Below are 27,674 nucleotides of genomic sequence, written 5' to 3'. Positions count from 1 at the left end.
TCCTGCTCAGTGGCTCATTACTGCACTCACCGACAATCAGTACATTTCAGGCATAGGTAAGTCACTGCAGGTTCACAGAATAAAAAATACCTCAGTCTCAGCTCTTGTACATGTACAGTATACACCTAGGTAAAACACAACTGTACAGCGTATGCATCTCAGTGTGAGCTCTTGGACATGCAGTGTACAAACCTTTGTGTGCATTAGTGTAAGCTCTTACCTAATGTATGCTTAAAGTTGCACTGGTCCAGTTTTGGAATCATAGAATGATAAAGCACAAATACAGGCCATTCGGCCCATCGTGCTTGTGCTAGAAAGAGCAATCCAATTAGTCCCACTCCCTATTAAGGTTTCCAGTAAAAATGTCATCAGCAAAACAAACAAGCCTACTTAAGCCAAGTTCCCACCCATATTCAAAGCTCCTGTCCGGTTTTGGATATATGCACTTGAGTGGCCACTGAACTACAGCAAGTACCAGGCAAGCAGTAGGACCCAAGGGAGCTCTCTAGAAGCAGCAATCAACATGCGTCAAGAGTGGAAATAGAGTGGAACTGATTGTAAGGTGTTTGGTCCAAGTATTTGGCATCACATCTCCCGGGGAGAGAGGAGCAGACGTGCTGGAACTCTCAATAAACACCCAGGATCAAAGAGACTGCGACTCGAAAACAGTCCCTCCAGGAACCGCTGTTCCTGCTCGACAAAAAAAAAACTCACTTGCAGTGGGTGGAAATAAGATTCTCCTGCCTTTTAAGTTTTTTTAAACACAAGGATAGAGGCTGGAATGCAAGCAGAGCGTGGACCCGAGTTCCTGAGACTCCTACAAGACTCAAGATGTCATTTCTGGTTGAGAACCTGGCTGGAAATTTGAGCTGAAAATACAACATGACGTCCAACTTTCAGTTGCCTCGTCCTCTGAAGAGAACTCAGCACCTGGCTGGGTGCAGGACTGTGAGAGTGGCCATTCTGGGGCAAGGTGCTGTGGGCAAAACTGGTAAGGTTTCATTCACCTAGAGAACTTTACACTAATATTATCCAGAGCTGTTTCAGCATATTCCACATAGTAACTGTAGAGAGTTCCCATTTATTCAGGAGGGGCAAGGATTACTCGCTGTTTAACTGTATAGATTTCTTGTTTATTCAGCAGGGTAAGGGTTACCCGCTGTTTAAACTTTACAGAGTTCCTGTTTATACAGCAGGATATTAAGTATCAAATCGTTCGCAAATGTTATTTTTGCTAGCAATTCCTCGCCTCTCCCATCGGATATTTTTAGGTTTGCTTTCAGTCTTTTTATCCCCCTTTTCCCTCTACCCAGTTCATTTTTCTGGTCTTTCAGAGAGGAGAGGTTAGTTATTAAAGTTTTCATCAGCAGCCAAGCAAACATTGGAACACCTGCTCTCTAAACCATGCTAATCTTGTCTGTTCTCTGGCTTTGGGAAAGATTGAAATCTTACTCCGAAGTTTTCACTTTCCCATCTCAGATTTATTTTTTAATGATTTATTTCCTCGTTGCTAGTTTTAGATCTAAGAGGGAAAAAAAATCAGGCAGTCAACTTGCTTCGAAGCCTTCGCAAACATTTCTTTTCAGGGACGCAGTGTAAAGTGGGAAGAGCCCGTGTGTAGTTTTATTAAGGGGGACGGGGGCGGGCGAGTGGGGGTTTTGGGCAGTAACCAATAGCACAGGAGCTGGCTGCTTCAAACCGTTCAACAATAACAACTTGCATTTATATAGCGCCTTTGACATTGTAAAACGTCCCCAAGGCGCTTCACAGGAGCGAAATCAGACAAAAATTGACACCGTGCCACAAAAGGAGACAATAGGAGTGGTGCCAAAAGCTTGGTCAAAGAGCTAGGTTTTAAGGAGCATCTTAAAGGAGGAGAGAGAGGTGGAGAGGTTTAGGGAGGGAATTCCAGAGCTTAGGGAGCTGAAGGCACGGCCGCCAATGGTGGAGCGATGAAAATCGGGGATGGGCAAGAGGCCAGAATTGGAGGCCATGTGATGAAACCTCCAGGAATACATCCAATCAGAGTTGGCAACCCTCGTGCCGACAGGGCGACGTCAGCCTGCACCTTCTCCGCCCGTCTAACTCTGACCCCCTTTCTTTTCCAGCAATCACTGTCCGCTTCATTACAAAGAGATTCATCGGAGAGTACGATCCGACCTTGGGTGAGTGTGCGCACCATCGTTTCGGATGAGACCGTTCGCGCCGCCCCTGGTGAGCGTTCGAGACTGTAGGCCCCGATTTTAAAGGGGAGGGGCGGGGCGGTGACGGGAACGGAGCGCGCGATCCCCCAAAGCGGGCGGCGCATCCGGGGAGTCCGGGCCGGATCTTAACGGCCGGGCCTCTTTTGAATAAATTTTCCTGCCCGAACACAGCTGGCGGGCGAGAGGCGGTGGAGGGATGAGGAGGGAAGGGAGGTGGAGGGGAGAGGGGAGGGCAGGGCGTGAGGAGGGGGGACGGGAGGGGGGGGGGTCGAGTTGCCAACTCTGGTTGGACGTATTCCAGGAGGTTTCATCACATGACTTTGTACCTTTAATTGCCCCACCCACATACTCCCACCATTGGTCCATCCTCGCGGCACCCTGCCTTCCCACAACCAATTAGAACGCGAACAGACTCTCCGTTACCCGATTGGATGAATCTTGACTTTCAGTCAAACAGCCTTTTCTTCCCCTTCTACAATACTTTTATAATTAATAAAGAAAAGTGCTCAAAGAGAATGAAAAAAAAACGATTTTTATAAATGCCCCCTATGACTTTTCTCCCGGGTATTGCTCGCAGCAGTGTCCTGGTGATTAATCTTTAATTCCTGGAGACTCCAGGACAATCCTGGAGAGTTGGCAACTCTAGGGGGGATTTCTAGCCATAACCTTGGGGGGAGAGGGGATAGAGGCCCAAGGCTTCCTTGAGAGGGACTCCTACTCCTCCTGGCCCACAAGGAAACCTAAAATTATTTTCGATTTTAAACTTACCTTCCTGGGCCTCTTCTGGCCCATGGCCCCCCCTCCCGACAGGTGTGGCCTGAAGGAGAAACTGTCACTGCTCCCCCCGGCTCCGACTAAAATTGCAGTCGGGTCCAAATGACATCATCGAGCCCCAATCTGCATATTTAAAGTAGGACCCCTGCTTCCTTTCTTCCTGCGGGTGTCCTGCTCAGCTGCTCAAAAGAGTCAGGATAAGATCGGGACTAGACGGGAAGGCAGCAGGATCAGAAGGGGTAAGTGACTGGCCTCATTTTAACTGCCCCCCCCCGGCCTGGTTTCCGCCAGGTGGGGGTGTTAAAATCCTTTACAAGGCACAAGTCAGGAGTGTGATGGAATACTCTCCACTTGCCTGGATGAGTGCAGCTCCAACAACACTCAAGAAGCTCGACACTATCCAGGACAAAGCAGCCCGCTTGATTGGCACCCCATCCACCACCCTTAACGTTCACTCCCTTCACCACCGGCGCACTGTGGCTGCAGTGTGCACCATCCACAGGATGCACTGCAGCAACTCACCAAGGCTTCTTTGACAGCACCTCCCAAACCCGTGACCTCTACCACCTAGAAGGACAAGAGCAGCAGGCACATGGGAACAACACCACCTGCACGTTCCCCTCCAAATCGCACACCATCCCGACTTGGAAATATATCGCCATTCCTTCATCGTCGCTGGGTCAAAATCCTGGAATTCCCTTCCTAACAGCACTGTGGGAGAACCGTCACCACACGGACTGCAGCGGTTCAAGAAGGCGGCTCACCACCACCTTCTCAAGGGCTTTTGGGAGGGGCAATAAATGCCGGCCTTGCCAGCAACGCCCACATCCCATGAACGAATAATAAAAAAAAATCGGGGCCTCTGTGTGTGTCTGCTGCAAAGCTGTGTCCTTTTTATGTTATCACATTCATTGGTCGGTATGTATGTGTTGATGCCTCTCTGTGTATTTGTTGAGATGTATAATGCTTGGAGCATCTTGCCTAATTGGGCTTTCTGCATCACTATGCAAGACTGCCATTAGCCAGAATGTCTCACCGATATGCACTGTGCGTCTATCTCTGTGAAACGGACTGATAACAGCCGGAATGTCTCGGTCCCGTGCATAGCCTGTACTAGCATGCGAGGGACAAGAGATTGACAGCTACAATATCTCACCTACATGATGAGACCTGATAAAGCTTCGCCTTCACAGACAGGAGTGAAAAGTAGCACAACAGTCAGGAGTGAAAAGTAGCACAACAGTCAGGAGTGACCCACAAACAATGGCGAGTACTTAGTAAACCAAAAGCATAATACTGGAAATCTGAAATAAAAATAGAAAACGCTGGGAATACTCAGCAAGTCAGGCAGCATCTGTGGAGAAAAAATAGAGTTAACATTTCAAGTCGATGACCTTTCGTCAGAACTGTGAGTCATGAGCCTGGCTGTGGGCAATGACATATAAAGTGATACAGCACACCCGACGCCCCCATCTCAGTATTTGGCCGTTTATCAGCTCTCCTGCACCAACAACAACAACTTGCATTTATATAGCGCCTTTAAAATGTAAAATGTCCCAAGGCGCTTCACAGGAGTGTAATCAGGCAAAGTTTGACACTGAGCCACATAAGGAGATATTAGGACAGGTGACCAAAAGCTTGGTCAAAGAGGTAGATTTTAAGCAGCGTCGTAAAGGAGGAGAGAGAGGCGGAGAGGTTTAGGGAGGGAGTTCCAGAGCTTAGGGCCTAGGCAGCTGAAGGCACGGCCGCCAATCGTGGAGTGATGGAAATCGGAATACCCAGCAGTTATTGATTAACCTGTATTCATTGTTTCCCCTTGTTCACAGAAACAATATACAGACACGTGTCCTCAGTGGATGGTGAATGCGTGCAGTTTGAAATTCTCGATACTGCGGGACAGGTAACACAATCAGACTGTGGGAGGTCGTTATGAGTGAGTGTCACTTGAAACAGAAACGGGAGTTAGACGAGAAGTCACCGATTGGTGGGCAGAGAGATACTACAAAAAGGAAAGACTTGCATTTATATAGCGCCTTTCACGACCTGGGGACGTCCCAAAGCGCTTTACAGCCAATCAAGTACTTGTCTTTTTGAAGTGTAGTCACTGTTGTAATGTGGGAAATGCAGCAGGCAATTTGCGCACAGCAAGATCCCACAAACAGCAATGAGTTAATGACCAGATAATCTGTTCTTCAGTGATGTTGGGGATAAATATTGGCCAGAAAACCGGGTAGAACTCCCCTGCTCTTCTTCGAAATAGTGGCCGTGGGATCTTTTACATCCACCTGAGAGGGCAGGTGGGGCCTCAGTTTAACGTCTCATCTGAAAGACGGCACCTCCGACAGTGCTGCGTTCCCTCAGTACTGCACTGGAGAATCAGCCTAGATTTTGTGCTCAAAACTGGGATGGGACTTGAACCCACGACCTTCTGACCAAGGACAGTTGTATACACTTACCAGGTTTATCATTTCTTACTGGGACTTATTCATATCTAAACCCCAACACTCACCCAAATGACGATCAGACTGAAGTGATTCTAGAAGCACTTAAATATTCTGTATCAAGTTTTTATCGTATCTTGAGTATTGTATCCGGTCCTGATCACTGAGACGCAAAGGGGACGATTCCAGTTCTAGGAGCGTAACAGAGACGAGCCAAAAGGACGATTCCTCGTGTTGAGAGACTGAATCAATAGAAAGATTCGAGAAAATTGAGCGATTCAATTTTTAACAGAAGAAACTGAGAGGGGGACCTGGTGGAGGTAATGTAAGGATAAGGGAACATGTAGAAAACAATTAGGTTTAATACTGCAACTGAAAAGGAGGTGGGGGGACAATCAAAGATAACGGCACTTGGTTGGGAAGATGCTAATTTCAGCAAGATAAAAAGAGACTTGGCCGAGATAAACTGGAAAGAAATTGGCCGATAAGTTAGTGGAGATGATTAGTGTACAAATGAGACATATTCCTCCAAGAAATAAAAGGAGGTACAGCAAAAGGTGCAGTTCCTTGAATGATTTAAAATGAGACTTAAAAGAGGCATGTGATTAAATTTAGGACCAATATTTATCCCTCAACCAACATCACTAACACAGATGATCTGGTCATTATCGCATTGCTGTTTGAGGAACCTTGCTGTGCGCAAATTGGCTGCTGCATTTCTCTACCACATTGACTACACTTCAAAAAAAGTACTTCATTGTAAAGTGCTTTGGGTCATCCTGAGGTCGTGAAAGTTCTTTAATTATAGTAAACTCCTTAAACCTCTCCGCCTCTCTCCCCTCCTTTAAGACATTCCTTAAAACCTCTCTCTTTGACCAAGTTTTTGGTCGTCCATCCTAATGTCTCCTTCTTTGGCTTGGTGTCAATCTTTGTCTGATTACGCTCCTGTGAAGCGCCTTGGGGCGTTTTGCTACCTTAAAGGCGCTATATAAATGCAAGCTGCTGTGAAGAAAATATTGGCCAGAAAACCGGGTAGAACTCCCCTGCTCTTCTTCGAAATAGTGGCCGTGGGATCTTTTACATCCACCTGAGAGGGCAGGTGGGGCCTCAGTTTAACGTCTCATCTGAAAGACGGCACCTCCGACAGTGCTGCGTTCCCTCAGTACTGCACTGGAGAATCAGCCTAGATTTTGTGCTCAAAACTGGGATGGGACTTGAACCCACGACCTTCTGACCAAGGACAGTTGTATACACTTACCAGGTTTATCATTTCTTACTGGGACTTATTCATATCTAAACCCCAACACTCACCCAAATGACGATCAGACTGAAGTGATTCTAGAAGCACTTAAATATTCTGTATCAAGTTTTTATCGTATCTTGAGTATTGTATCCGGTCCTGATCACTGAGACGCAAAGGGGACGATTCCAGTTCTAGGAGCGTAACAGAGACGAGCCAAAAGGACGATTCCTCGTGTTGAGAGACTGAATCAATAGAAAGATTCGAGAAAATTGAGCGATTCAATTTTTAACAGAAGAAACTGAGAGGGGGACCTGGTGGAGGTAATGTAAGGATAAGGGAACATGTAGAAAACAATTAGGTTTAATACTGCAACTGAAAAGGAGGTGGGGGGACAATCAAAGATAACGGCACTTGGTTGGGAAGATGCTAATTTCAGCAAGATAAAAAGAGACTTGGCCGAGATAAACTGGAAAGAAATTGGCCGATAAGTTAGTGGAGATGATTAGTGTACAAATGAGACATATTCCTCCAAGAAATAAAAGGAGGTACAGCAAAAGGTGCAGTTCCTTGAATGATTTAAAATGAGACTTAAAAGAGGCATGTGATTAAATTTAGGACCAATATTTATCCCTCAACCAACATCACTAACACAGATGATCTGGTCATTATCGCATTGCTGTTTGAGGAACCTTGCTGTGCGCAAATTGGCTGCTGCATTTCTCTACCACATTGACTACACTTCAAAAAAAGTACTTCATTGTAAAGTGCTTTGGGTCATCCTGAGGTCGTGAAAGTTCTTTAATTATAGTAAACTCCTTAAACCTCTCCGCCTCTCTCCCCTCCTTTAAGACATTCCTTAAAACCTCTCTCTTTGACCAAGTTTTTGGTCGTCCATCCTAATGTCTCCTTCTTTGGCTTGGTGTCAATCTTTGTCTGATTACGCTCCTGTGAAGCGCCTTGGGGCGTTTTGCTACCTTAAAGGCGCTATATAAATGCAAGCTGCTGTGAAGAAAATCAAGCAGAGAATAGAAAATGTAACAGGGAAGCAAAACAGATTAGAAAGGCTAAGAGGAGGTATGAAGAAAGTCGGCAGGGAACAAAGGGAAATAATCAAGGATTTTCTAAACACATAAGAAGTTAAAAAAGATAGTTAAACATTAGGGCCGATTAGAGACAAAAAGAAAAAGTCTCAGGGAGAATGAATGAATGGCAGAGATACTAACTGAGTATTTTGCCTCAGGCTTCTGAAGAGTGTGCTTTGGGATGAAAGGGTACAAAAGCAGAAGGAGCAGCAATCAGATAGAATAATTATAGATAAGGAAGTAGTGTTGAAAAAGCTGGTGGAACTCCAAGTGATAAAAGGCACCTGGCCTTAAAGAAATGACGGAGCTCCCAGTCCACGATCTTTCTGAGATCTTTGAATAGGGAAGTTCTGGTACAGGGCTGGGGTGTTGCCAAATTCAACACCTCCGCTCGAGGGAGAAAGGGATAAACTAGATAACTAGTGACCAGTGGGTAAGCTTCTGGGACCATAATATGGGATAAAATGAATGCTCACTAGCAAAGACCTATGTAAGTTAAGAAGAGCCAGCATGATTTTTAAAAGGCAAGTTGTGTTGTGTCTGACAAATTTAATAGCGTTCTTTAAGGGAGTAATGGAGTTTATCGATTAAGGAAATGAAGTAGAGATTGTGTCTATGAATTTTCAAAAGGCATTTGATAAAGTGCTGCCTACATTGGAGGCCTGTTGGTAAATTAAGGCACATGTATTAAAGGGAATGTGGCAGTATGGATAGGAAGTTGGCTAAGAGACAAAAAGCAGTAATGGTTAATGGATAGTTTTCAGATTGGAAGTATATAAACAGTGGGGTGCCCCACAAATCAGTTTAGGGGCAGAATTCATCACAGGAGATTAATTTGTATTTATTTTGTATAAGAAAATAATACAAGTAAATCTTCCACAGAGGTAATGATGTCTTTAATTTTGTCTGATAACGCTCCTGTGAAGCGCCTTGGGATGTTTTACTGCATTAAATATATAAATGCAAGTTGTTGTTATTCAAGAGGCTTAGAGGTTAAATCGGGACCAGGTCTGGAGCGGAGGCAGGTTCTGGGCTGGAAGGGTGAAATAACAAACTTTTGCAGCCAATGAAGTACTTTTGAAGTGTAGTCACTGTTGTAATGTAGGAAGCACAGCAGCCAATTTGCACACAGCAAGATCCCACAAACAGCGATGTGATAATGATCTGATATTCTGCTTTAGTGATTTTAGTCGAAGGATAAATATTGGCCAGGACACCGGGGAGAACTCTCCTGCCCTTCTTCGAATAGTGCGATACTTAAATGTTGGACAGATACAAGGTGGACCGTGACAGCGACTCAATTGAGGGTGGTCCTGAAGAGCATTGCACCATGGAGCAAGGGAATACCCAAGGGTGAAAGGCAGGTAGACTACAAGAATAGGATTGCAGCAGTGATGGGAGATTCTTTTTTGCAGTTGGGACCGGGAGTCTCGAATGGTTTGTTGTCTCCTTGGTATCACGTAAAGGGCACAATCGAACAGGTGGAGAAACTTCAGTGAAGGGAGGGGGAGCAGTCAAAAGTCGTGGTCCACATTGGAACCAGTGACACAGATAGCAGTACTTTTGAGGTCTTGCATAGGGAGTTAAGAACTCGAATGAAAAGCAAGACCTCAAGGGTGGGAACTCTGGACTGCTTCCTGTGCCACATTTCCTAGACATGTTAAGGAAAGGAAAACCAGGAAGGTCAATGTTACTGGTGCAGGAAGGAAGGGTTCATATTCTTGGAGGACTGGAGTACAAACATTTCATAGAATCATAGAATCTTACAGCACAGGAGGCCATTCAGCCCATCATGCCTGTGCCTGCTTTTTGAAAGAGCTATCCAATTAGTCCCACTCTCCTGCTCTTTCCCCATAGCCCTGTAATTTTCTCCCCTTCAAGTATTTATCCAATTCCCTTTTGAAAGTTACTACTGCATCTGCTTCCACTGCCCTTTCAGACAGTGCCTTCCAGATCATAATAACTTCCTGCATAAATTTTTATTTCCTCATCTCGCCTCCGGTTCTTTTGCCAATTACCTTAAATCTTGTCCTCTGGTTAACGACCCTGTAGAAACAGTTTCTCCTTATTTACTCTATCAAAACCCTTCATGATTTTGAACCTCTCCAGTAATTCTCCCCCTAACCTTCTCTGCTCGAAGGAGAACAAACCCAGCTTCGCTAGTCTCTCCTGGCTTCTAGTCAATCTCCTCTGCACCTCCTCCAAGGCCTTGAGCAACCTTCCTAAAGTGTGGTGCCCAGAATTGGACAACCATTACCCATTTACTTTGATATATTTTGTATTAGAGTAAACGAAGGGCTTGTGAGAATCCCGAGTTTCTGAGGGGCCCTTTGAACCCTGAATAAGGCTGGTTACAGATACAGTTTCCCCTCAGGCTGGAGCGTGTGGGACAATGAGCAGGTCTCTTGGGCTGCATTTCTCAGTCAGGAAATGGCATAGAGAGAAGTCTCAACACAAGCAAATAAAAGGAATAACTCTTGGGGTTTTTTTTTGTAAAGGAAGAAGACGCAATGTTAATCGAAGAAAAGATCAAGTGGGCCGAAGGCTTCATTATCGCCTACTCCGTGACGGACAGGTGCAGCTTTGACGAGGTGCTCCGACTCCGGTTCCTCATCAACCACGTCCACTCTGGCTTGAAGCGTGGTCACAGTGACGCTCCGCCCCCGGTGCTGCTCGTCGCCAACAAGAAGGACCTCCAGTACGACCGGATGGTGACCACGGAGGAGGGAGACGGCATCGCCCAGGCGCTGAAGTGCCCTTTCTTCGAGATTTCGGCCAGGGACAGCTACGAGGAGACGGCGGTCGTCTTCAATCTGCTTTACCGGGAGATTGCAACCAGCGGAGCGCTGTCGGCCTTCCGGAGGAAAGTCTCCTCCAAACTGATGGACAAAATACCCAGAATCCCCTCAACCGCCACCACGAGCTTGTCCACGCGGAGTTTCAGCTTGAGTTCGGTCAAGGATTTCTTAACCGATTAACTTTTTGCAGTGTTGAATCTTGTGGATCGACTATTGAAAAGAAAAACTTGCATTTATATAGCGCCTTTCCCAACCTCAGGACATCCCAAAGCGCTTTACAGCCCATGAAGTACTTTTTGAAGTGCAGTCGCTATTGTAATGTAGGAAATACAGCAGCCACTTTGCGCACAGCAAGGTCCCGCAAACAGCAATGTGATAATGACCAGATAACCTGTTTGAGGTGTTGGTTGAGGGATAAACATTGGCCAGGACACCGGGGAAGAACTCCACTGCTCTTCTTCAAAATAGCGGCAGTGGGATCCTTTACGTCCACCTGAGGGTGCAAACGGGGCCTCAGTAAAACAATCTGTCTTTTGGAAGCGGTGTTAAACCATCAGGCTGACTCAATACTGCACTCGCTGGTAACCCTCAGCACTATGCTACACAGTGAACTTGTAAAAGCCCAATATGGACTGAGGTTTTTTTTTAAAAATTGAAAATAAAGAGAACAGGGTGATGACTCTGGCCCAAGTCTGTTGAACTACCTTAACATTCAGGAAGCAATTAAAATATTTCTCGCCGTGCTGACTGAGAGGGGGGGGGGGGTCGGGCACATGCCCCGCCGGCTTGGAGGAAGGAGTCATGCGCCCCCACCGGCTGGACAGCAGGTTCTCTTCCCTAAAGGGCACGAGTGAAGCAGTTGGGTTTTTATGCCAATCGGCAGCTTTCGTGGTCATTCTTTTCCTGGGGCTGGCCCACAAATTAGATCAATAAATTTTAATAAGTCATCAGCAGAACCAACAATGAGAGAAGCAAGTGACCTCTTCCCATAATGGTAAAGTTAGAAAGGGAAGGGACTGCTGGCATAATTTGCTCATGTGAAGGAAAACGAGGGCACGAACTGATTGGACTGAATGGTGTATTTGTGTTGTCACTTCCATGTAGTTCTCCATATGTAGTTACGTACCGGAGTTCGCCATACCTTCAGGTAATCCACATGGAAACCGTTACAACATAATTCCCAAATACATCATATACAAAAGGGGGATAGAGGGAGAAAAGGCCCATTAATGGGTATAAATTACACACAGCCCATTAACAGATACAGAACTGCTCACACTGCCAGGCTGAGGGGGTGCCCACTGCCAGATATAAAAGTTACTCATTTGGCTGGGGTGAGGAAGACATGAGAAAGAAAGGGGCATGTCCATTAAGGGTTAATTACATTGGGAGAGGGGGAAAAAAGAGCAAAACTTATTGACAGATAAAAGTTACCCAAAGAGTTGGGAGGCCATGTCCCATTAAGAGATACAAATGATTTTTCCAGTCAAGGGGAGGGGGAATTCTCCAAACTACAATAGGGAAAAAATATTTTTGGATTAAAAACAAATTAAAAACCCAGACGTACACATTTTTTCAAAATTTAATATAAAAACAATTCTGTACACTGGCACACACCAAGTCTGTACCACCACTAAACACAGACAAAATGATTCATACGAATCAGACAGCCAGACACAAGTGTTTAAATTAACTCGCATATGAAAGGACTGCACAGTACACCAAGAACAAGTCATTTATTTGTTTATACATTTACTTTTTAAACTGCTGCAAAACTGAAAAAATAGAAGTTGTTCTGAATTTGTTTCAAACCAGTTATTAAAAAAAAAACCTCTTAAAACCCGTCACCAGCTTGTGTTACTTTCTCCCAGATTGGGCACCATTCGGCGAACCCAACAGTGTATTCAACTACCCAGTGCAGGCACCATTTGGAATATCTGCCTACACTTGCCAGCTTCCAGTGACGGAATGAAAAAGTGCCATCGTGCTGCCACACTGTGACCGGGCACCTGAAAAGTGGCCTCCCAGCCCAGCCTGGTCCCCCAAAAACCAGCGTAGGATTTTACTGCGGATGCATCTTCAGACCCCTGTCATCAAACTACAATCGCCGACTGTTTTAATCTCACCCAGAGGAGCAGGACCACTGCCTTGCATTCCCTGTTGGGAATGGTCAGCGCCCTTGAGTCAAGGTTGTGTTCGTTCACTGCTGCAGTAATAATGGGCAGTACCTGTTGACAGCTGTGAAACTCGTGCTATGCTGCACTCGTGGCTGATGTGCTGCTGGTAGAATGGCCTTCATGTGGGTGCCTGAGCACTGCTCTGCCCATTTGGTGCTGCTGACTCAGGCGTGGGCCTTTTGGTCTTCCAACAGGGTTTGGAAGCCCATGTTCTGCTCTGGCTTTGGTGACAGGGTCTAAAATAAATTCAAGCCCAGGACCTGCTGCATCCTTTACCCTGTCGAGTGCCAGCACCAGGAGTACTGTGCAGGCACCACCAATGGCAAATTACTACGGCAGAACTGCCATGAAAGATCACCTGCACAGAGACAGGACAAAACGCAGCCCTCAAAATAACGCAGATTTCAGCCAGCATTAGAGCTATATAAAAAGATCCCTCCCACTACTCATCTGAAGGCAGCGTTCACTATAATTTAATCACTACCCTCACCATTTGGCCCCCTGCCCCCCACCCCGCCCCTCCCAACAATACCGCTGGTCACCACAGTTTATATCACGACTGATACGTCCACACACGTGTTCAAGATGGTTATCGGCAGAAACCTTCACCGGGGTAAAGAGGTGGTTTTGAGCTTTTAAAAAAATAAATTTAAAGTCGCCAGTTTACATTGCAATCAGTGCCTGTTGCATGTTCTGTACTTGTGATAGACAGTAACAGAATCTCAATGACACAGTTCTTAAATAATTATGTGCCCTCTCAATTCAGGAGAATGATGTCTGGAAGTTGGAAGAGGAGGAGGAGGGCAGTGGGTTCAGCATAAATAATCCCTACTGTACTTTGCAAGAGATATTTTTGTTATTGAATTCCCACCAGGTTGGGTCCCCTCTTGTATCATAGTGATGGTTACGATAAATCAGGGAGCAGCTCCACTAGGGAGCTTGGACAAAAGGAACAAACTTGGACAGCATCTTGGTACAGCTCTCAAAGGATCCAGAACACTTCACATACAATGTATTTCAAAGTAATTCAATCACTTATGTAGCCAAATGCAGCAGCCATTTTGCTCATTAAAGTTCCACAGACAGCACATGGGGCGAACAATCAGTTTATGTTTTTTGATGATTGTATTTGAGGAATATCGGCCTCATCATCGGAGACGTTCCTGATCTTTGAATATTGTTATGGGATCTTTAATGCCCACCTCAATATGGTGTTTCACCTGAAAGGCAGCACCTCCAACAATGCAGCACTCCCTCAGTACTGGACTATCAGTGTGGGTTATGCATTCAAGTCCTGGAGTGGGGCTTGAACCCACGACCCTCTGACTTAAGTGACGAGAGTGCTACCAACTGAGCCGACCTAGAGCTGCCCAAGCTGGGAAGTTAGTAGCATGCATGTTTTGGCCAGAAGTAGTTTAATCAGACTATGCATCTCTGGATGAGCACAAAGGCCAGCCCCAAACAGCAATCTCCTGCCTTCCCGACAGAAACCCATAACTACCAACAATGGTACAAGAGACCCAACATGGTGGAGAGTCGAGGTGGGAAACAATTACTTCACTTTTTGACAGATCGATGGAGGGGAGGGGGGGAAAGGGAGACAGTATTTACATTTAAAATACTTTCCCCTCCCCACCACTATCCTCCTTCTGCAACTTGTCAGTGAATTTTATAATACAAATCGCACCTTATTTTAACTCGACATATTTTGAGGTTTCTTTAAGTGAATACTGTGCAGTTTATCCAGAATACCCCTCTCTGCCCCGGCCATTTGCGGTGAAACCCAACACTACATCAAGAAATCTCCACCTTGGAGAGTGGCTGTGTCCAAGTTTCAGATTTCAGAATTAAAACAGGGTGCGACTGAATGAACAATTCCATTTGGTGAATTGGTCTGGCTGGAAACATACAAGACCCCACCCATCCACTGCTGAAGCCAGCATGTGTGGATCAGATCTGTCCCCCTTCCCCTGTCTGGACAAGCCCTTGTGGAATCCACTCTGCAAGGAAGGTGGAAAATACACGCTGCTGTTTGTTCTCTCTCTCTTCTGTTGTTTACTGAGCGCCGACCAATTTATTCCTCTCTCTAACGACGTGTCTCTGTCCTGGAGAGGGACTTTGTACAAAACTGAGGGGGGGAAAAAAAAACACAAAATAAATCAGCGGTTGGTGTATTTTCCTCCAACCCACTCCAACTTTCTTTGCCCCTCTCCTGAAGATGCTGACTGAGGTACGGCTCAACAGATAGCACCCCCAAGTGGCCTCTCTGGATATCGGCCAGGGGTGGGAATCTTTGCTGGTTGTTCTCCCCTCCCTAACCCAGGGGCACTGAGGCCAATTGTTCCACTGCCGCCCCAGCTGAGAATAGCTAATTCAGCAGGGACCAGGGATGTGTGCAGCAAAGTGCTACACCCGCTGGTGCTTGATCCCACCAGCCATTGGGAGCTACATACTGTAATTTCTTTCTTGGTGCTACACCACACATGACCGCTGACCTCAACACAAAGCTCTTGTAGGACACATACGGTGTACCACAGTTGCTTTCTGGTGGATGAACAAGGATTTGGCCATCACAACATATATTATTCAATTAAACCAGTAAATAAACAAACATTGGAGTCATTGCTAACGTCAATCAGGCAAAAGCAGGATATAGCAACGTGCATCCCACTAAAGCCAGTCCCAGTCTGAAATGGGTCAAGTAAATTAAAAGGACATTTTTGGAACAGATCTTGTGCTGGCATCAGAGACACGTTCACTGTACGCAGACCAATTTCAGGACTATCACAAGCAACTCTGAACAGCCCTGAGAATATACACTGCACAGGAAGTACTACATACCCACAATTTATCATATTATTAGTGTGGAGATTAGGTATTAAACAAGTTAGTGACTAAAAATATATATTTCCTCACCATCAACAACCCCCTCCATGTTCCAACTGCTTACCCTGGAGTTTGATGACCACAGGCAATCTGGGGCTACCCTGTATAGGATGTTGTCACCTGACCTGATAGGGAGTCTTGCCTGTGGAGCTCAGCACTCTCACATCTCCCCCACCACTCCCTATCCTCGGTGGCAAACTATCCTTGACCAGCCCAACTCTGCTGCCAGCTCTGTACCAACACTCCCGAAAACCTTTCACCACCCCCCTCTCCAAACCAAACCCCTACACCCCCAGCCATTGCAAATGTTACCCTCCTCACCCATTATGGGCAGACTTTTATCACCCCATTGTCATCCCTTTACCAACCCCACCCTGGTAGCCCCAGGCCTTCTTTACTGCTCCCCACTTTCAGCCGGACTTTCTTACCCCCTCCCGATCCTGATGGCCAGCCCTTCTTCAATACCCAGATCTTTACTCCAGACCCAACCAATTAAGATTCTCAGCAGCCCAGTGCTACGGCTGATAATCAGTAATCTGCGTTGTCTTTTCTCCGACAGCAAATTCAAATCCCAGTCAAAATCCTCTCTTTCCGTCACTTGACATCGAAACAAGTCTTTGTTTCTGCTGCTGGTGGGGAGTGATTATTGACTCAATCACCTGGAACAGGGGTGTCCAAGTTTGTGTTGGTGGATTGTATAGATGCATACCAGGGAGCCACACAGTTTGAATCCTTGTTCTCATTAAATTTGCAGATCTCTCATGTTGCTGACACTAACAGATCTTGACGTTTCGATTTAGGATTTATCCACTAATGAGGCAACAGCGTTAAAGAGGAAAAAAAACCTGCCCTTTCCAAACCTTCAGGCCCACTAAGCTCACACAGGTCAAACCAACGAAGAAGAAATAAGCTCGATAGGGCGGAGTTGCCTGGGCCCCAACGGCCTCATTACAAGGGTTCAGAGGCCCCACAGGTTGGACATCCCTGCCCTAGAATGCAGACGCACCTCAAACAACGTGACCTTCCTGCAATGTTAGTCAGAGTCGAGCAGGACTGCGATATATTTTGCCATGGACATAAATCACAATTGCTTGGTATCATTTTAGCTACTATAGTAGTAGAAAACAGAGTTTACTAATTGGGATATGAACAGGCGTCACTAGTAGTAGTGTTTGTGCCCAAATTGGTGCTTTTCAATAAATTTTCTACTTCTTGAAGTGGAAGACACGTTTGCCACTTGTGGAGAATTAGAAACAAAGGGAACAGAATCCAGGGTTGAGGGACAGGCATCGCCCGTCTGTTCCTCAGTGTACGTGGGCTGAGGAATAATGGGACTGGGCAAAGGTACCATTAGCCGAGAGCTTCCTTTTCCACATCTAGAAAATGTACACGGATCAGACAGCAGCTTATTAATGATTGACTAGCTGCTGATGGTGTATTTCTGCACAGCATGGAGCAGAGGGCTGCTCTGCCTCTCCGTTCAGCCTCATTAATCAATAACCTAACGTAGCAGATGTTCACAGGGAATCACTGCGGCAGGGGGAGGGAAAGAGTTCTGTGTTTTCAAGTGTTACCCACAGTTTCCCTGATAGCTTGGTTGGTAAAAAGCAGTGTGTAATTGAGTTATACCAAGCAGAAGGTCCCAGATTTGAGATTCAGTCTGTGCTCAGTTAGTTGACTTCAACGAGGGTGCCGTTTCAGTCGGTGGGGGAGGGGGAACTACAACTGGCCAACATTGGGTTAGGATGGGGTGGGGGGGGGGGAAATCGCCAGCGTCCCTGCTCCTGACCTTTGCTGGAAAGTGCATGCATGTGAAGGCATTAGGTGGGAACAGGATCAGGGTGGGCTCTGATAGCTCCACAGTTGAACAGCTTGCCGACACTTAGCTCATAAAAGAAGAATGGCCGTTTGGGCAAAGTCCTAGGCACCCATCAAACGAAGTGAGAAAGTTAACACCAGATCCATCACATCCCGTGAAAAGTCCACACCTCCGCTTTTTATTGGTTTGAGCGACATCGCACAAAAAAAAATGGTGACGCCACCCGTTAAAGGTGACATTGAACGGGTCACATCTGAAGTTCAAGATCCTAATGTGCAGCTCAAATCGTAGTTACAAAATGTTGCTGCTTTTCAGGACTCTGTGCTCTACGGGCTGTTCCCGGGGACGCACACCGAGACAGACATCAACTGCTGCTGGAAGACCATTAACTCGGTGAAAGACGCCCTTTGGTCTGCCCGAAACCTGCTGGTCTTCCAGTGCACGGAGCTGTCCTCGACCGAGTGTTGCAGACTGGCATATTCCAAGGTCCAGGACTATGTGCTCAGGGGCACACTAAAGCTAGGTGAGGCCGCCGCAGAGGCTCTGTGGGGAAAGGCAACCATTTAGAACCTTCCCGCCATTGTATACCGAGGGGCTGCAATCAGGGAAACCCCCCCCCCCCGGGCAGAATGTAAAATTCAAATTGCTGTAATGCACCTGTAATGAATCTGAAATGTACCTGTAATGAATCTGTAATCAATAATCTGTATTGAGTAGAATGCAATGAGATACCCCAGAGTGTCATGAACTGTAATTACGTCCAATGTGTTCATTGAACTGCACTTGATGTAACCTGCAAATTGTATAATCTGTATTGTGTACATTTGGAATGTGATATGACAACTGTATTGTATGTTTTGCTACAAATTTTATGAATAAAGTACATTTTTTGAAAAAAAATGGTTTGACTGAAATTCTTCACAGGATGAACCCTAAGTGGGAAAGTGATGACTCACCCGGTGACATGGGAAGGGGGAGTCGCAATTTTAATAATGACACTTTCAACCTTGGATTGGGACGGACGGACAGACGCGGACACGGGAACTGATTTTCCCCCTCCCTAGCTCAAAGGCGCTAAATTCAATTTATAGCATCCCGACCACCTCTCCTGCCGAGATCAGCTGACTGGGCACAGACCTAGAGCGTGAAGTGGGATTCTCCTCGTCTACGTGGCCTGGAGTCACACCAAGCTGTGGATTTGCCCACATACATCACTGGGGCGCCTGTGACACTCTGCGGGGAGTTCACAGCTGCCGTTGATTTGTGCGTTATCAAACAAAGGGAGATTATCTGCTGATCTCTCCTACCCCCCTCCATAATAAAACGAGACAGCCTGCAATTTGAGCTCAGATTGGGTGGCGTTTCTCCTCCGGCGACCTTTGTACTTCTGCATGTGGTTTCAACCTACCAGAAAAACAACCGACAATTTCTAAAGTTAATATTTAGTAAGCTCCCTGGATGCCGCCACTTGTTTGTACCCAGACATCGTTAACTGCTGTACGAGTTAGGAGACAGGAAGGCAGCAAGTTTACTCGGGAATTTAAAGTGGTCGAGGCACTGGTGCGGAACAGTGTTGCTCTCCACCCAAAGTGACCCAGGGGAACAAGGACCCTCCATCTGCCGCTTCCCTTCTGCAAGTCATCGCCGAAAAGCAAAGAAAACAAGCAACTTGGCAGAGAAGGCTTGGCCCAGGGGAGGGACAGGCTGCCTGGCTCTCCAGGGGGTAGCCCCGTCGGCTAGGGCCACGTGAAAGGACCGAGTCAGTTGGCCACACAGCAGAAATGCCATGGCTGGTTGCAGCCAGAGTGATGCTGGGATTCCAACACCACACTCCCTGCCGTTGGAGCTCACGCGCTAAGGAGGATAGGGCAGTAAAAGAGGCAGAGCACGGTCACGCCCTGACACATTAAGGGAGAAAGATGATTTAAAGGGGTAGAATTTTTATTCAAAGCAATTCCCTGCTTTATAGGAGAAACTGTTAACTCATCTTAAAATAATTCTACTTCTTAAAAAAGTCATGCCATTTTGGAGACCGTGGTGGGTGCGGGTATACAGTTTCTACAGGCAAGGTTAGAAACACACTACTGCAGGCCTCAGGACAGATACTTACATTATATCTCCTTGGTAACTCGCTGACGCTATCTGTAGAACCCGGAGAATTCCATTAAGGACCAACCTATCATTGTAGCATCTTCAGCACTACAGGGAAATAAGAGGGCCAGTGTAAGCTTTCTTCTCTAAAATCTGATTACCAAAACTCTTAACAACTTGCACCCTTAATGTAATGAATTGTCCCCAGGTGTTTTGTTAAGTGGGACAGGATACTGTGCAGGAGTTTGGGATTAGGGTTGGGCAAGGTAAATGCACCATTACAATTAATGACACGTAGTCAGAGCTGGTGACGGTGCAACATTCAACCCAAGGCTTTGAGCCTGTGACCTGTTAGTCAGAGGGAGTCTTGCTACTACTGGTGCAACAGGGTCTCCTGGCCTCATCGGTATTAGATCAGAGTTGACATCTGAAAATACCGGATATTAGAATTTTTATCTCCTGATAAATTTTCCTGAAGGCGCTGACTCTTGCCGAGGCACGGTACCACCAGCGCCAGATGTTATCTGGTAGCAATCCATCGGAAACATAGGATCAGGAGGAGGCCATTCAGCCCCTCAAGCCAGTTCCATCATGCAATTAGATCATGCAGAACTGTACCTCTGCTCCATTTACCGGCCTTTGCTCCATATCCCTTGACACCCATACCTAACAAAAATCTCATCGCTGTTTGCAAGATCTCGCTGAGTGCAAATTGGCTGTCACATTTCCCTACATTACAACAGGGGCTACACTTAACTGGCTTTGGGATGTTCGGAAGATGTGAAATATGTACATAAATGCAAGTTCTTTCTTTCGTTACCTACCATAGGGCCTGCCTATGACAATCACATTGATACTCATATGTAATACTCAACTGGTTAGTAACACTTGCACATACCACATGACCTGTTTGTGGAACTCCGTCACTTGTTTCTCTGTAGCTGTAATAGCCCCGGCCGATAGCTCCTTCGGGAGGCCCTTGAGAGCATCCTCCAGCCACTGACAGAATGTCTGGTTTCATAAATACAGAAAATATACAAGGCACGTTACGGACATTTGAGCAGGAGATCGGAGGGACAGGTGCAAATAGGATTTCAGATAGGGGGCCACGGGCATTTGCAATATTTTGGCTGGATATTTTGCAGGAGCTGCGCAGAGTCTGAAGGCAAGAGAAGTCGTAAAATTTATCATAGCTCCTAAAATCAACGTAAAACACTATGAAACACAGTCAGCTGTCTAGGCCCTAAGCCCCTCTCTCCTCCTCTAAGTCGCTCCTTAAAACCTACCTCTTTGACCAAGCTTTTGGTCACCTGTCCTAATTTCCTTATGTGGCTCGATGTCAAACTTTGTCTGATAATACTCCTGTGAAGCGCCTTGGGACGTTTTTACTATATTAAAAGGTGCTTTATAAATGCAAGTAGTTGTTGAAACTCCATGATGAATTTCATGGGGTCCCTGACTGCATGGACTCTGCACAGCCCTAACAATCTATAGCACTCCCTCCTCCCTACCCACCACCCCCCCCCCATATCTTGTGCTTTTTTTTTGTGAAGTATTCAATCTATTTTCTCTTCATGTCCCACTTGACTCCCAAAGGCCACACCATGATTGCAGCTGAGTGGGCCACCCAGCTGTGTATCTCTAATACCGACCCCAGTCTGAGCTGGCCGTGAGAAGGTGTGCAAGGTGACTCTGCCTGCTCGTTTGAGGTGGTGTCTAGCCTGTAACCAGTACCTCTATGCAGCATCATCACTGCGACCAGCAACTTAGTGGAATAGAGGAGGCGGGCTAGAGAAATCAGACATGTAGCTCACAGCATTACGCCGATGTGTGTTCCCACTTAAACATAATATGGCAACCGCCTAAATAGTTTTCCGTTATTCCTTGCAGGTCTCAGACGACATTAGACACTTCAACGGTACAAGTGGCCTGACATGTCGCCAGACCGCTGTCTATTTTCTCGACCAGTTCATGGTGTGCAGGCTTTCTGTCTCTCCTCACTCACTGGGGAGTCAGTCCACAACTGACACCAGTAACTCATCAAGTGGGGAAAATCACAAGAGGTCACAAATACTGTTGGGTTACTGGGCAGTAGACTCCATCAGCACACTGTTGCTGGGCCTAATTTAAATGTGACTAATCATTGCACCATGAGGGAACACAAACGAGAGTAAGAAAGAGCATGTGGAAGAGAAAGAGCGAAGGGCATGGGGAGAAGACATTCATTAGCACTGTCTGTGCTGCATTTCAGCCCAGATCCCAGAGGTGAATTCTGTCTAATTCCCTGTCCCAGCCAGCTCCTTGTATAAAGCAAAAATAAAAACAGGAAATACACAGCAGGTCGATGATCTGATAGAGAAAAAGGAGCCTAATGTTCTGAATAGGACTCTTCAGAACAGTTCCATTGAAGACCCGACCAGAATTATTAACCAGCCCTTTCCCCTTCAGGTGCCGGCACATCTGCTGTGTATTTCCAGCATTCAGGGTTCTTTTCCTTTATCCCTCCGTAATCCTCCCGTTTTAGTCCTTGCGGGATATTACTTCACGCTATTTTTCACGTGAGAACATAGTGAGCATTAGCAGGATATTCTACCATGCAGAGCATCACACCTCAGTCGCTATTGTCTTTACCCACCATCCACATGAAGGCACTTCTAGCAGGAAGCACTAGATAGCGATCAGGAGAGAGAACCCTGACTGATATCACCCCTTGCCCAGAGGTCAAATCTGGGCGCCGCTACTAGACACCCTGGTTGAGATCGGCTAACTCAGCATAGATCTAGATTGTGTGCCTCAGTGCCGCACTATACAGTGCTGTTACCCACCGAGCCGTCTGGAGCGCTCGGGGAAAATTACGAAACTATTAAGGCACCACACCTTGGCTCCTGTTACTCACCTTCCTGTCAAAACTGCGGAGTTCCCACATTACGTCGGCCACATTTCCTAGCATGCTCGGCACAAGGTAGAAGCAGCAGGCCTGTACCAGCTGTGTAACAAGCAGCGCCCCACTCTCCCTGAGGAATCCGTGGACCAGCTTCTTTCGAAGCTCAAAATCTTCTTTGTGCTGAAACGCAACAACAGATACAATCAGACAAAGTTACCGCACGGCCTGATGATTAAAGGCAATCTGCTTGGACATCAATCGCAGCACAGAAATAACCCCACATAATTCAGGTCGCCTGGGACACTTACAGGAGACTTGGATCCCGTCCAGCTCAGATCACACTCAAGGAACAAATGGGCACTAATCTGAATTGTTGAGGCAAATTTACGTTTACTGGGAGACCTCCTTTGGTGATGCTCAGGGGATATGATGATTTACAAGGATAGCATTATGCCACTTTAGGCGCAATGCATTATTCTGCTGCTATGGAACAGTGTGTAACCTGACCTGTCCCTTTAAGGCCACCAGCTTTAATTGTTATAAACAGTAACACCCGGAGATTAAATGTTTCTCTGTCACTTGGCAGCAATCTGTAAATCCCAGGCTCACACGCAATATCAGAAAATCTGGCAGGAAATGGCAAATCCCAAACCGCTTCACAGCTAATTATTTACTTTTGAAGTGCAGTCACTGTTGTAGTGTATGCAGTCATTTGCACATCGCAAGGTCCCACAAACAGCAATGAAATAAATTACCAGCTAATCGGTATTTGCTGGTGCTTGGTTGAAGGATAAACACTGGCCAGTATACCAGGAGAATGCTCCCTGCTTATCTTCGAACAGTGCCTTGGAATATTTTTACGTCCACCTCAACAGGCAGACAGATTTAACACCTCAACTGACAGACAACATCTGACAATGCAACACTCCCTCAGTATTGTACTTAAGTGTCAGCCTAGATTATGTGCTCAAGCTTTGGAGGGAGAGGGGTTTACCTGCTGACTCAGAGTGCAACCACTGAGCCAAGTTGAATGTACACAGTCTGTTTCTAAAACAAGTGGTGAGATCTAGCTGCCAAAGATTTTCTTTTAAAAACATGTTTCAATGAATGTAGTTGGGTGGCTGTTCCAACTTGCGTTCTCACCTCATTGATTGTTGCCACGTGAACAAGATCCTGCAGGAATTTCATCACGCTGGAGTTTGCGTCGCGATGGTTCAGTGTCGTTGCCGCCAACGCACATCGGATAATCAAGGACATCACTGGGCTTTGGATCAAAACAACTGGACTTCGCTGAATGAATCTGGAAAGAGATATACGTTCATTGGTGATAATTTTACATTTTTTTTGTTCCCTTGCTGAAGGTATTAAATGCGCCATGGGGCCCCGTTTCAGATGCACAGACCGCCCTCCAGTACCTCCCCACAGAGGCACAGACCGCCCTCCAGTACCTTCCCCAAGTCATTCCTTCATGCGTGACTCTATGTAATCAATATCAACAGGCTATTTAACTGTGGGGGACATCATAGCAAGACATGTTCCTGCCCTCACCCACTGTCCTCTCACGTGACAAGGAGCATGAATCAGAGCTGACCTTTGACCTCCTTAGCCGAGGAATGCCATAGCCAATGGCATTGACCAATCGCTGCTCTGGCAGAGACCAACTAACTCAGCATAGACCAGGGATCAAATGCTTGATTTACTCGTCTGTACGGCTCAGTACCACACTGGACAACACATTTGTCCTCTGAGCCATCAAGGGAGTTATATATCAATAAATTGAAAATCATCCGTTATTAACTCAAACCTGTGGCTAAAGGATGGCTTTACCGAGGTGTTAATGAAAACATTTCAGGATCAGAGGATAAATTTAACAAGGTAAATTTGTTAAACATCTTACTGACTGCTCCCCATCAGGCACTGCATTGTGGTACTGAACCACACAGACCAGGAAGGTCACAGGTTTGATCTCTGGTTTGTGCTCTCAGCTGGGGCACTACAATTGGCATCATCATCCCTACAGTCCAGGACAGAGGGGGTCGGAGGAATGGTGGGGAAAGAACAAGGAAGGGAAATCCAACTGGGGTTCCAACAACCCCCCTACTGGGAAGTGTGTGTGTGGACATTAAGCGAGGAAAGGACTGGGCTCAAGCTCTGATGTTCCCATGGTAACCTGTTGATGCCCATTGTCTTGGCTTACACAGCGAGTGCTTGCATGAAGTACAATAGGCTGCTGTTAGTTGTTATGGTTCCAATCTACAAGACTCTGTCTTCAAGTACAAGGGGAGAAAATTGGGAAGGACAAACACCGAGTCATTCACTGCTTAGAAACAATGAAGCCGAAAGACAAATTCGAAGGGCCCAAAGGCTCTTATAGGGACATCAATTCAACAAAAACTTGCATTTATATAGCACCTTTAACGTAGTAAATCGCCCCAAAGTGCTTCACTGGAGCCTTATCAGAAAAAACTTGGACACCGAGCCCTGTAAAGAGGTATTAGCTACTTTGATCAAGCCACACCTGTCCTGCTTTTAAGGAGCATCGTAAAGGGGAGAGAGAAAGAGAAAGAGAAAAAGAAAAAGAAAGAGAAATTCAGAGCTTAGGGCCTAGGCAGCTGAAAGAACGGCTGCCAATGGTGGAGCGAAGGAAAGCAAAGCTCATCATGACAACAATTCAAAGGACCCAACAGCTCTAGAGGTAGAGTGCTAGATTCAATCCATTTTCTAATTCTAGGTAAAATTAAGAATTTGAAACCTACCAAAAATGCTGCATATTATTCAACTAGATGCAATTTAAGATGTTATGCGAAGGGTTAAAAACCACAACCTATTTGCATTCATCCTCTCAGATTGCTCCATCGGTATTATTATACAAAACATAACATCACCAAGAGGATTTGGCCTCTTCAGTGACCCATGATCCCACAGAGGCTGACGTTTAAGAGTTTCTCAGCAGCATACACTTACGGGGAAAACCACAATTATGGGATTTGTTACTGTGACAGAAACTCTCCATGATTATTTTTAGAAGAAAAATAATTAGGACAGCAGCATATGTCATCGTGGGAATTTATCATGCGACTGTGGTGGGTGGGTGGAAAGTTGTTATTCCTCATCCTCTCCCCAGGTATAAATCTGGCGAATCGCTTCGGCATGTACAAGTTCAGAGGCAGGGAAGGAATCTACTTGTATAAATTATTGACGTTATCAGATTCTTTAACCTCCTTATGACTTTGAGTGAGGAATAAGTTGAAATGCAGGATGTGAAGAAAATCTGGGCTTCTCCGTGGAGCCTGCAGCTATAAACAGTCCCTCGCGGAGCGTTTATTTTGATAGTTACTCTCCCTGCTGCCTGCACTTTATCAGTATGAAAGAAGGCAACGTTTGCAGCTCCACAGGCGTCCAGGATCTGACTTGCAGTGGGTTCCAAAAAAAGTTGCCTCCTTCCTGTTTGCTCCCCAAAGGGCTGATAAGGACCAGCAGCTAATTGGGAAAGGGAATTAAAGGGGAGAGGAACGCTCGGGGATTGTGGGTTTCCGCCTGTTTCCCGGCACCATACCGACAATGTGATAACACTTTTAGTAATGCGCTGATCCGCCAGCCGAGATATTGAGAGTTGAACGCCTACCTTTTGCAGAGCTCCACTGGGGCAGCCTCATTTAAAGTAAGGAGAACTGCGCAGAGATTGAAATTCTGAGTGGATCCAAATTATAAATGCACTGTAAGCAATTTGCTGCAAATCGGCTACTGCATCCCTCATATGAAACAGGAGATTTGGGATCTGCCACCCAGGAAGCAAAAACCGGCACCTACATCAGGGATGCACTCGACAAAGATGGAGCGTTTGACTCTTGCAGTCTCTCTCTTTTTTCTTTCTTTCTTTCTTTTTCCCCCCCCCCACCCCACTGGAACCAGAACTCGATAAAACTGCTGAAAATTGGTCACAGCAACAACTTGCCTCTCTTCCCTTCCCCAACCAGTACTATTGGGTGCTTTCAGTTTAAATGGACCAAGTTTAAAGATTTCACTCACCAACCATTACACTTTACTGAGCACATCGGATACAATGATTCACTCAGAGGGTTGTGAAACTTTGGAATTCTCTACCCCAGAGGGCTGTGGATGCTCAGTCGTTGAGTATATTCAAGACGGAGATCGATAGATTTTTGGACACTAAGTGAATCAAGGGATAGGGGAGTTCAGGTAGAAGATCAGCCATGATCTTACTGAGTGGCATGGCAAGTTCGAGGGGCCATATGGCCTATGCCTGCTCCTGTTTCTTATATTCTCATGTTCAATGAAGGGCCTTCATTGGGACCTATTCCCACAATACCCTGTAACATTCCCAAACACTTATAATCTTCCCAAATGCATGAACACTTGTGGTTTCATAGTAATACTGCATCAGTACATCACAAACAATATAATTCTCAGTTGCCGATATATTTAGTGAGGCAGCCACAATATGGAAAGTGTAAAAGTTACTAAAAGCAGATTATCCCTTTATCTCAGTCAGTGTGAAAGTTGGCACTTTACAGGAATGCTTTAATTACCTTGTTGCCAAGCGAAAAAGATCATCCACAGTGTCAGGATGATTCTGGAAACCTCTAGGTTGTTCTAGAAGCTGGAATGTTGGTCCACAAAACGCCTGAAGAAAAGAATTGCAATAAAACATTTTAAAACCATTTAAATAATGAGAGCTGTAACAATTAAGAGCTCTACCAATGGATTAGTGGATAGACGTACTGCCCTGTGTAGCCTGAGGTCATACAGAGCAGCGAGTCCCAGTAGGTGTTGAGTTAGCTGAACTCAGCAGTTGGCTTCAATGCCCTTGAACTAGAAGGGAATAAAAAACTCAGCCGGGCTTCCTGACTGCTATCCAGTAACTCATGCTGGAACAGATGCACATGTGGACATCAGATGAGGCTTAGATCGAGCTTGGTTGTAATGCTCCCTCTGGTAGAATAGCCCACTGATACTCACTGAATGGGGTCATAAATGATGAACCACCTGTAATCTCCTCTAGCCCTACAACCCTCCGGGCTCTCTGCGCTCCTCCAATTCCAGCCTCTTGTGCATCGCTGATTTTCAGCGTTCCACCATTGGCGGCTGTGCCTTCAGCTGCCTAGGCCCTAAGCTGTGGAATTCTCTCCCTAAACCCCTCTACCTCAGTCGCCACCTTTAATCGCTTCTTAAAACCTGCCTCTTTGACCAAGCTTTTGGTCACCTGCCCTAATACCTCCTTTTGTGACTCGGTGTCACATTTTGTCTGATAACG

At 46.1% G+C, this 27,674-nt stretch overlaps 2 protein-coding genes across 4 annotated transcripts in view; one reads left to right on the top strand and one right to left on the bottom strand.

Moving 5' to 3' along the window:
- Positions 1-495: 495 nt before the first annotated feature.
- LOC137305640 (ras-related and estrogen-regulated growth inhibitor-like) lies at positions 496-12,389 on the top strand. 2 transcript variants are annotated; one of them, XM_067974527.1, is made up of 4 exons: positions 497-991; positions 2,109-2,165; positions 4,805-4,878; positions 10,243-12,389. In XM_067974527.1, exons 1-4 carry the CDS (start codon positions 883-885, stop codon positions 10,720-10,722), a joined length of 720 nt encoding a protein of 239 aa, XP_067830628.1. In that variant the 5' UTR covers positions 497-882; the 3' UTR covers positions 10,723-12,389. The 2 variants fall into 2 exon arrangements, with proteins under 2 accessions (XP_067830629.1, XP_067830628.1); XM_067974528.1 differs by lacking the exon at positions 2,109-2,165 and having other exon boundaries at positions 496-991.
- Positions 12,111-27,674, bottom strand: part of LOC137305639 (transportin-3-like) — a 48,890-nt gene continuing 33,326 nt past the window's right edge. Inside the window, exons 19-24 of one of the 2 annotated variants that reach the window (XM_067974525.1) lie at positions 26,950-27,044; positions 23,543-23,699; positions 22,412-22,579; positions 20,414-20,526; positions 19,535-19,623; positions 12,111-14,847 (exon numbers count right to left, since the gene is read on the bottom strand). In XM_067974525.1, coding sequence (XP_067830626.1) covers positions 19,563-19,623; positions 20,414-20,526; positions 22,412-22,579; positions 23,543-23,699; positions 26,950-27,044 — 594 coding nt within the window. In that variant the 3' untranslated portion in view covers positions 12,111-14,847; positions 19,535-19,562. Of the gene's footprint in view, positions 14,848-15,943; positions 18,829-19,534; positions 19,624-20,413; positions 20,527-22,411; positions 22,580-23,542; positions 23,700-26,949; positions 27,045-27,674 lie in introns of those variants that run through there. The other variant, XM_067974526.1, reaches the window with a different exon arrangement.

This window comes from Heptranchias perlo, chromosome 40, assembly GCF_035084215.1.
Source record: "Heptranchias perlo isolate sHepPer1 chromosome 40, sHepPer1.hap1, whole genome shotgun sequence".
In the NCBI taxonomy this organism is placed as follows: Eukaryota; Metazoa; Chordata; class Chondrichthyes; order Hexanchiformes; family Hexanchidae; genus Heptranchias; species Heptranchias perlo.
The sequence above is the reverse complement of the archived record's forward strand: the minus strand, read 5'-3'. Positions and strand labels throughout refer to the sequence as shown.